Source organism: Periophthalmus magnuspinnatus, chromosome 18 (assembly GCF_009829125.3).
Source record: "Periophthalmus magnuspinnatus isolate fPerMag1 chromosome 18, fPerMag1.2.pri, whole genome shotgun sequence".
Lineage (NCBI taxonomy): Eukaryota > Metazoa > Chordata > Actinopteri > Gobiiformes > Gobiidae > Periophthalmus > Periophthalmus magnuspinnatus.
The window spans coordinates 2968896-2979535 of NC_047143.1; the positions used below are offsets into that span (position 1 = coordinate 2968896).

Consider the following 10640-nt stretch of genomic DNA (forward strand, 5'->3'; position numbering starts at 1 on the left):
ATCTGACTAGCCAAGTTGCTAAATGATCAATAGCATGAACATGGAATTATATCTGTGTATTTTATCCTCAACAGTTTTAAAGGAAGTTTATGGAAGAGTTTGACTTTAAATCCCAATAACTTGACCTCTCTGTGACCCCAGACACCAGGTCAACGTGACTGACTCTTGACCTCACAGTTTAATGAATTGTCCAACCATAATTTTTCATTATTTTCAGCTCTCTGCAGGACTCAGGGATGCACACAAACTTCCTGTATAATCCTTCCTAGTGTTGGATTGTGTTGATGTAACTTTGTGCAAGATTAAAAAATGACGTTTGCCGTTAGCGTTTCCTGTGTTTTGACTGATACTTTTGAACCAATATCGTCTAGTATATTTGGAAATCATCTTATCATAAAATATAATCTAAGAACAGAGTGCATTGTACTGAGGGAATTATTTCTTATTATTACTTCCGGAAAAAAGATTAGTCCTGAAATCACACTCTTCCCATCAGTGTGTGTTGCATTCATTCTGATATTAATCATAACTATTACTTCATTATTGCAAAACTGGACCCGTGTTCAATCAGCGTGAAGCAAGATCTGAAATACCCGAAGGCGGAGCTGAGTCTAGACAACAGTGAGTGTGAATGTGACTCACGTGAGGAGGAGGGACAGGTGTGTATAAAACCCAGAGCACGACTTCACTGCCGTTATTCTGAAGAAACCTGCCAAAATGTCGACTCAGCCAGGTAAGATCCAAAGCTCTTACTGCAGCCTGGACGTGGATTTAATTAGCAAATTCTCATAAAGGAAATATTTAGTGTGATATTTTTTATTTTTTGCTTTTGACATTTTGTACATTTTCACAATTTGGCTGCAGCTTTTCTGAACTGCACAGATTCTGATTCTCATGATCTGAAAAAGCAAGAAAAAAGATAGATTTTGAAACTTTAAAACATTAAAACATGCTTTATTTTAATTGTTATTCCTAAAATTAATTGCAAACCGTCCTGTAAGCTTGAAAAGTGAATAAATCTATTTGAAGATAGAATAGGTTCATTTGGTCTTTGTCTCATCTCGTGTCTTGTTCTGCAGTGTCGGTCAGTGTGAACTCACTGTGGTTCGAGGAGCAGTTTAAATGCTGCATCTGTCTGGACATTTACCGGGACCCCGTGTCCACTCCGTGCGGTCATAACTTCTGCCTGGACTGCATTGAGGGCTACTGGGAGACCAAGTCCCGCCCCGAGTGCCCCCTTTGCAAAGAGACCTTCAGCAGCCGCCCGGAGCTACGCATCAACCACGGCTTCAAAGAAATCATCCAGCATTTTGAAACGTACGTCGCATTGTGTTGTTGAGCATTTTAAGAGGTTAATCTGAGAAGAGACGATTCTTCAGATGTATTTGTGATGAGGAAACAACATGATAACATAGATCATAAAATAGTGTAATATTGGCCCTTTAAACCGGTCAATAAAATGTCGTCTTCTGCACTTCCAGGTCCCTGTCTAATCCCGGACAGGACAATGATCCGAGCACTTTCGGACTCACCGACCCCGCCACCTTCTCCACCTCTCACCTCTGCAGAAGACACAACAAACCTCTGGAGATGTTCTGCAAGAAAGACCAGACGCCAGTGTGCTCCAGCTGCACCGCCAGAGACCACAGGAACCATCCGACAGTGCCCATAGACCGAGCCTGCAAGAAAGTCAAGGTAAGGTCTGGACAAATTTAGAAGGAACACACTAAAGTGAACATTTGTAATATTGGCCAACCATAGATGACGTTACCATTTAGCAGTATGAATGTGGTGTGAGTGTGGTGGTGCTGAGAGGGGCCGATGGTGCAGATTAGCAGCCTCGTTTCTGTCAGTCTGTCCCAGGGCAGCTGTGTCCTACCACCATCAAGTGAGGAGTGAATGAAGAAGGACTTTCAGGCTCTAGATTTGCCAGGGAAAGACAAAAATGAGGGACTTTTTAAACTAGACAGAACCAAGAATAGCAGCGTATTTCTATTTTTAAGACCTAATAAATTCCTGTGAAGGTTATTTATAGCCTTTAAGTGTGAATGAACTCTCATATACCTTCTAATAGCATCTCGTCTGAACTCTAAACTCATGTCATATAATTATCGTTTATTAAATATTTGTGTGTCAAAACAATGTACAGTTAGAACATTCCTCATGTCACCTGACTTTAACTTTGAAACTGACAAGATAGTGAACCTTATGTAACTCTCTCTAAGTTTATCATTTAAAATGTGGTGTTGTTTTCCAGGTTTCACTAAAAGAAACTAAAGCCCAGATTAAAAAGATGATGCAAGAAAGAATTCACAAAACAGAGGAGATTCAACAGGCCGTGGACCAGAGCAAAGTAAGTCTGGATTTTTGATGATAACACTCCTATAAAGACGAGCTCAATTCACTGGAAAAATGACCAGGTGCAGCCTCTAATTGAATCTAATTTAGTTTTTAAATTTGCTTTTGTTTCAGAAAGTGATGGAGAGGCAGATCCAGCAGAGTGTGGAGGTGTGCACCATGCTGATCAGTGCAGTGGAGAGACAGCAGAGCACTGTGGTGGAGGAGCTGCAGAGGAGACAGGAGGAGGTGGAGGAAAAAGCCAACCAAATGATCAACCACCTGCAAGCAGAGTTGAAGGCCCTGCAGACCAGAGGCATCGAAATAGTCAACCTGCAGGCTACCCAGAACCCCCTGGAGATGTTACAGGTACTTAAGTCCAATCTTATGTTTTATTCCTGCGTTTATTTCCAAACTGACTGGACACTTGAAAGAAGAATTCTTCCACTTGTCCTCAGAAGAAAACTGAAAACTCAAACCAAACAAGATCAAATAAACTGTACACCTAAACCCTTGATAGTAACTGTTTCTTTTTTTTTTTCAGACTTTTCCTTCAGTGAATAAACTACCTCTGACACAAGACTGGACTCAAGTCAAAGTGTATCCAGACAGCGGCACAGGAGCGATCAGAGATGGTGTGACGGAAATGATGGAAATCTGCCAGAAAGTCAGCGACAAACTGCTGGAAGAAGGTGTGTAATCTGTGCAGTTTGTTTTATTCATAAACACCAGACGTCCAATTAAAGGTTTGAAAATGAACATTAACATTTAGTGTTTTTATCTTTACAGAAGTGGAGAAGCTGAGTCAGTACGCTCTGGACGTGACCTACGACCCAGACACCGCTTCAGGATGGCTAGAGATCTCTGCTGACGGCAAACAGGTACATTTATAATATCTGTACATTTTATAGAGTAACACTAATAAAATGATTCCAATGGATCATGAGCTTTAATATAACGTCCATAGGGACTTGTCTGATGTGTATTTGTGATCTCACCTGTATCTGTGCTCCTCAGGTGAGCCTCTGCAGTCAGAAGAAGAAGCTCCCAGTGACCGACAACGACAAACGCTTCGACTCGTGCGTCTGTGTCCTGGGCAAAGAGAACTTCTCCTCTGGGCGACAGTACTGGGAGGTCCAGGTGAGGACAGCTCTATGTTCTATGGATTATGTTCATCTACAAATGTGTTCTTCTAAACAAGAGAATACAACCTTTAGTTAGGACTGTGATGATGAATCCACTAAGAGAATCAGGAAGTGCACGTTAGCATCCCAGTGTGTAACAAAGCTGTCTCGTGTTATGTTGCAGGTTGGAGATAAGACCGACTGGGACGTGGGCGTGGCTCAGGAGTCCGTGCAGAGGAAAGGCACTATCGTCGTGCGTCCGGACGCCGGTTTCTGGTCGATCTGTCGTCGAAGGGGCAGTCTGGGCGCGTGCACTAGCCCCTCCCTCCCCCTGCCTCTGACCCCGCCCCCACAGAGAGTGGGCGTGTACGTGGACTATGAACAGCGCTGCGTGTCCTTCTACGACGCAGAGCTCAAAAAACTCATCTACAGTTTCACAGACTGCGACTTCAGCGGAGCCGTGGTCCCGTACTTTAACCCATGTGTGCAGGACAACGGGAAGACGCCCCCTCTGGTCATCTGCCCCGTGGTGAAGAGCACGAGAGACGCCCCAAAAGACCTGATCATGAGGACCACTGTCTGACTGTGTCCTCGGGCCGCACAGTATATCACATTCAAATGAAAAACACTATTTAAGTTGTATCTGTAGTTTAGACCAAACCTTTCCTTAGTATTACTATGTGTCAATGAGTCCAAATGTTACAGGACCAAACTTACATGGACCTGATGTGTTAAAGACTTTGTTAAGCTGCTATAATTTGACTCTTTTATGTTTTTATACTCGAGTATTTGATGTTAGTGACCTGCACCAGGTCGGACTTTGATTTAAATATTGTGAATTCACAATAAAACAAGTTTAAAATGAAATCAGCTCCATCAGTTTTATTTCAAAAAGGGTCAATACACTTCTATTAACAGCTAAAACAGATTTACATCACCATCTTACCTTTTATTTCATCATCACATTTACAAAGTTGAATTAATATCAGTTTGTTTTTTGACACTCACTGTTTCTCTCTGTTCTGTGAAAGGAGGGAGGAGCAGGGGGCGGGGCCATGTGTTGTGGGTGGAGCCTCGAACACTGAACTGAAGGGAGGGTTCGACTGGGGACTGGGAGAGATTGCTAGATTACTCAAACATGTGCGGGTGACCTTTAAAACCTTTGGCTCGTTTTTGATGAGGGAATGACATTATAAAGCTTCAAAAAAACACAGTACCGCCTCTTTAAACACTCACACTGAGCCATAACCATCACGATATGATTCTTTTCAGGATTTTAGTTTAATGACTTTTAAGCGACTAACTTATCTTTAATATATTTTATGTTTTTTTTGTTTTCTTGTCTCGGTGGAGATATTGCTACACCTGAAAAGTTCTACAGTGTGTTGCATTTATTAATTTGCAGATGTTTCTATTGATAAAAACAAAATAAAAAACATGCAGTCTCTCCTTTACGCAGATCTGACCAGGGCCGGTTCCAGCTTTCAGGGGGCCCTAAGCTGAATGTGTCTCTGGGGCCCCTCCTGGTTCAGCTGTTTGTGATTCACATTTGACACATTCTGACTCTCATCACTTTGTCCAGTTGTTTTTGTTTTTATCTGAACAACATCAGACTGAAAACATAAGAACGACACAACTACAACAACACAATCATTAATTTTCACCTTAATTACATTTTTAAGCTTGGACAGAACCTCAAAACTCTGCAGTTGCTCCTCACTGATTTATTTTTGCATTCAGAGCATCGTATCTATTCACCCCGATGAGTTTATAAGCACTTTTCACACTCTCAGAGACCGAGGCAGGGTTTCGACGACAACAACTAGCATGCTAACGCGCGTAATTAGATGCAGACAGACGCGGTGCACTTATTTTGACCTCAAGAGCTGCTTATACAAAAAGAAAAAAATCAGGTACTGGCCCTTTAAATACGATAACATATGTTGGACACTCAGCATTTGTGTGTTTGGAGGGAAGCAGCGGGGTCGGATGAGACAGATGGACCGATGTGAGACAGAGAGGGACACGGAGCAGAGACGTGTGAGGACGGACGCACACGAGCAGCAGACAGGTAAGAGCTCAACGTCCTACTAATACAAACAAATATGGAAAATACGTTAAAATAAATAAAAATAAAAAACTGTATGTGTTATTTTTTAGATTTGAAATTCCAATTCCAACAGGTTCAAATCAAATACAGGTTTTACTGATCACGACTGTACGGCTGATTTAATCTTATTATTATAAAATGTTTGTGTTGTAATTTGTGTTTTGGTTTGAGACAATTATCCAATCAGGAAGCAGAACGAGCCTCACACTTGGGATGAGTCTCTGATTTGTGTTTCTCTGCGGAAATTCTTTTTGAAAACTCGACGATTTCTGAGCGCAGACTTTTACCTCTGTGTTTATTTTATTATTTTGTGTGCGTTTTATCATTACTACAGCTTGAATTAGTTAAAGATAAAGATCTGGTTGAGTGTCTGTCTCCTGACGTCCTCCACGGAGATAAATAAACAGTAAATAACAAGTGAAATGAAGCTTATAATGTTTTAAAGCCAGGAGTGTTCCACAGTACGGCTTTAAACGCATTTATCTTTCATTTATTTAATTACACATGTTAAAAATACCTCAAAAAGTAACAAGAGAGAGTAACAAATGCTAACAGTGCACTTGCTGATCATCCGGTGATTGATAGTTTGCAGTGACATCATGCTGGGGGTGCTTTGCCTGTATGTGTATGGCAGAATGTTCAGCAGCTGTTTGGGACAAAAAGGTGAGCGTGACTAACTGAATGCGTTTAACAGGAAAAATCATCTCATCTGTTGTGTTTTTTTTGTTTTTTTTTGTGTGGTCGGATTGTGTTGAATAAATTCTCAGACAGACCGTACCTACAGTTAGCGTCACACCCCCAGGGAAGGTCCAAGACGTTAAATCAAATGCACCTCCTGATTGTTCAGTCTTAAAACGTCGTGTCCTGCAGCTGATCTCACTCTCAAACTGCTCCATGAAGCGGAGTTCTGTCGTTCATTATACCGTCCATCTTATCTTTATTTTGAGGGTCTGTTTCTCCACTGCCTCGACCACGCTCTCTGAACTGACCCCCTCCCCCAACAGACTGCAGCATAAAGAACAGAGTTAGCCATGACCTCCTGATGAAACACATGCAGTTCACCGTTTACATGAAAAGACCTCAGCTTTTTTAGAAAGTACACCCGGCTTTGGCCTGTCCTTTAAAGTACATGTGTATTTCTGTCGTCCAGATGCACCTCCTGGTATTTATAAGTGGACACTACTTCAATATCCTCCTGAGACCCGGTGTCCTCATCTGTGGACAACACATTTTGGATTGTTTAGGCCACAGTGCAAATTTTTAGAAGAACAGCAACAAGAACATGTTCAATTTTGAATATTTCTAAGAGTTTAGAATATTTTTTTTTTATTTTTTTTATTTAATTATTTTTATTTAATTATTTTATTTTTTTTTTTTTTTTTTTTTTTTTTTTTTTTTTTTTATTTGATTAAAGCTCGGGTCTCAGGAGGATATCTTCCCCAACGCCTTGAGGACAGTTCTCCAGCCCGACATACTGAGGTCCACCTGTCACAGATCCACCTCATGAAGGATCAGTCCACCCCCAGACTCCGGTTTTTCACGAAGAACAGCTGCTCTGACGCTGAACGTTCTTGAAAAATCCAAAAACACAACACTGACATAATGATGTGGTTGATCCAGGTGATGGGCATGTTTAGTTTGAGATCTTAACCTTTCAAATGTTTTCATAGTATGACAGGTGAGAACTACTGGTCTATAATTATTTGGTTGAGCTGGGCGTCTTACTTTAGGTACAGGTACTACACAGGACTTTTCCCACAGAGTAGAGACCCTGTTACTGAAGACTCGGGTTAAAGAGCTTCTGCAGCAGCACAGAGTTGACCAGAACGTTCTTTGGACCAGCAGCTTTCTCAGATTCCTCAGTCCCATCAGTGCAGCTGGTTCAGACACTGAGATCAGACGTCTCTGGAGCAGGACTTTTAGTGGAGGAACCTGGAGACAATGACCTGGACAGAGGAGGAGGAGGAGGAGGAGGAGGAGGAGGAGGAGGAGGAGGAGGACTGATCGATGATGCGAGTGGAGAATTTGAGGGTGGAGTCTCTGATGATGATGGAGGTGGAGAGGTTAATGAAAGAGGAGATGTCAAAGCTGCTGCGGTAAAGGGAGAGTAGGAAGTAGAACAGGCTCCTGTGTCAAACCTGTGGATAAACCTGTCGAACGCACCGGCTGTTTCCTCATCTCCATCTATGGTCACACACTTCCTTCTCTTGTGTAACGTTAGAGACTCTTGTGTAACGTTAGAGACTCCCTGCCGCACTTCTCTGATGTTTTGCTCGTTTTAAGCAGTTTTTGGACATGTTTTACCCTGGCCTTGTTCCTGCTTTTAAAGGCCTCCTTTTTTGATTAAGAAGTGACTTGTTTTCCCTTGTGATCCAGAGCTTGTTCTTAGTGAAGCAGTGGATGGTTTTTCTTTGCAAGGACGTTCTGTGTACAGAGAAAGTCCGTCACACAGTCTGTCAATTCATCAGTGTCCTTAAATCCATCCATGAGAACAATCCAGTCTGTCACAAGGTGAAGGAGAACCAGGCTGTGGACAGATTTTACAACTGGAGGCCTCTTTGACATTAGCATAGAAGAGAAGAAATAAAACATAAAAAAATACATAAATACATGAATAAATAAATAAATAAATACATGAATGAATAAATAAATAAATACATGAATGAATAAATAAATAAATAAATACATGAATAAATAAATAAATAAATACATACATGAATAAATAAATAAATAAATAAATACATGAATAAATAAATAAATAAATAAATGAATAAATAAATAAATACATGAATAAATAAATAAATAAATACATGAATAAATGAATAAATAAATAAATACATGAATAAATAAATAAATAAATACATGAATAAATAAATAAATACATGAATAAATGAATAAATAAATAAATACATGAATAAATAAATAAATACATGAATAAATAAATAAATAAATACATGAATAAATAAATAAATAAATACATGAATAAATAAATAAATAAATAAATACATGAATAAATAAATAAATAAATACATGAATAAATAAATAAATACATGAATAAATAAATAAATAAATACATGAATAAATGAATAAATAAATACATGAATAAATAAATAAATAAATACATGAATAAATAAATAAATAAATACATGAATAAATAAATAAATAAATAAATACATGAATAAATGAATAAATACATGAATAAATGAATAAATAAATAAATACATGAATAAATAAATAAATAAATACATGAATAAATAAATAAATAAATAAATACATGAATAAATAAATAAATAAATACATTAATAAATAAATAAATAAATACATGAATAAATAAATAAATAAATAAATACATGAATAAATGAATAAATAAATAAATACATGAATAAATAAATAAATAAATAAATACATGAATAAATAAATAAATAAATAAATACATGAATAAATAAATACATGAATAAATACATAAATACATAAATGCATAAATAAATAAATAAAATGCTTTCTATTTAGATGCAGACAGTGCACATTGGGCTTATTAAACATCAAGAGCTACTTATACAAGGCGACGTAACTTTATTTGTGAAGTGCAATTGGTACAAAAAATAAGAAAGACATTCAAATCACAATACAACAAATCAAAATAAATAATAAATAATCACGATAAGCTCTTTGAGTCACATGCACAGATAAACAGAAACGTTTGGAGTCTGGATTTAAACATTGTCAAAGTCGAGGTCTGAGTCACATCTTCAGGTTTAAACTGCAGAAAACTGAAACACTGACTCCCCATGTTTAGTCCTGGTTTAGTCCTGGTTTCATCCTGGTTTAGTCCCAGTTTACCTTTGTTTTTTGACATGTTTTTAGATGTAAAAAGCTGCAGATGTTACTGATTTGATGTGTCTGTTAAAGTTCAAGTCTGAGTCCTTTATTAGTTTAGATTTCCATCCTGATTTGAAGGTTTTAGAGACACTGGAGGCGACTGCTCCTCTTTGTTTCTATCTTGTCTGAGTTCGATTGTTTTTGCATCTACACACTGATCTGGGACACATTTCGCTCAAATACATGAGAAAAAATCAGGTACAGTCTCGTTAATACCATAGTGTGGAACATACGGAGACAAGCAGGTTGCTGTCTCGCCACCAGAAGAGTTCCACAGTGCAGCTTTAGTGAAAATAGTAACTTGCCGCACCTTTTTTTTCCTTCCTGTTTTACTTCCGCTGCGATGGAGTAGCAGAAAATCACAACCAGCTCAACAAATTTAAACAACTACTGCAATGTTTTGATGACAATAATTTATGTTAATTATTAAAATGAGTCACGGTGGCATGTGCTGTAGTAACTCATCACTTTTAATTTAACGACGGGTAAACATCCGGTTTGAGTCCAGTAAAGTAATTACCCAACCCCTGTAATTGGATCTGACTAAATAAACTATTATCAACTCCATATTCTCAGCAGTAGTTATGTAATTCTACTTGTATGTCTCACAGGACTTTTGTGTGTTGTATTATTCCATTGTTCATCATCAAATTACACCAGTTCAACACAATCCAACTTGATCTTAAAGGGTTGAAAGGTGATTTTTCAAGATTCTGATCAAGTTTACTTCATTCAGCGTGCGGTAAAAGATGCTAAACGCTAACGACTTTACACGGCGACGGTTTATTTAAGGCTAATTTATTCAGGATCAGGATCAACAGTGAGGTAAACCGGCGTTCAGTTAAAGACCTGTCGCCGAGCTGTTGTTTTTCCATCTCTCGCAATGCATTGTGGTCCATATTGACCAGCGGAGTGACCACTACTTTCACAGGTGCATTGTGAGAGATTTTGAGCGCACTATTTTCTCACCAACTGGACATTCGGACACTACGAAAAATGGCGTTACCTCTAAATAGTGCCCAGAAAAATAATAATAATGATAATAAATAAATAAATACAAATAAATAAATGAATACAAAATTTTAAAAAATAAATAAATAAAAATAAATAAATGAATACAAATAAAAAAATAAAAAAATAAAAAAATAAATGAATAAAAAAATAAAAATAATAATAAATACATTAAAAAA

General features: G+C 38.1%; 1 protein-coding gene across 1 annotated transcript; it reads left to right on the top strand.

Annotated features, from left to right (window-relative positions):
* Positions 1-710: 710 nt before the first annotated feature.
* On the top strand, positions 711-4241 carry LOC117386286 (E3 ubiquitin-protein ligase TRIM21-like). The gene is made up of 9 exons (XM_033983627.2): positions 711-733; positions 1080-1317; positions 1482-1695; positions 2258-2353; positions 2473-2706; positions 2882-3029; positions 3127-3218; positions 3355-3477; positions 3646-4241. The coding sequence occupies exons 1-9, from the start codon at positions 718-720 to the stop codon at positions 4042-4044; spliced, it is 1560 nt and encodes a 519-aa protein (XP_033839518.1). The 5' UTR covers positions 711-717; the 3' UTR covers positions 4045-4241.
* Positions 4242-10640: the final 6399 nt, after the last annotated feature.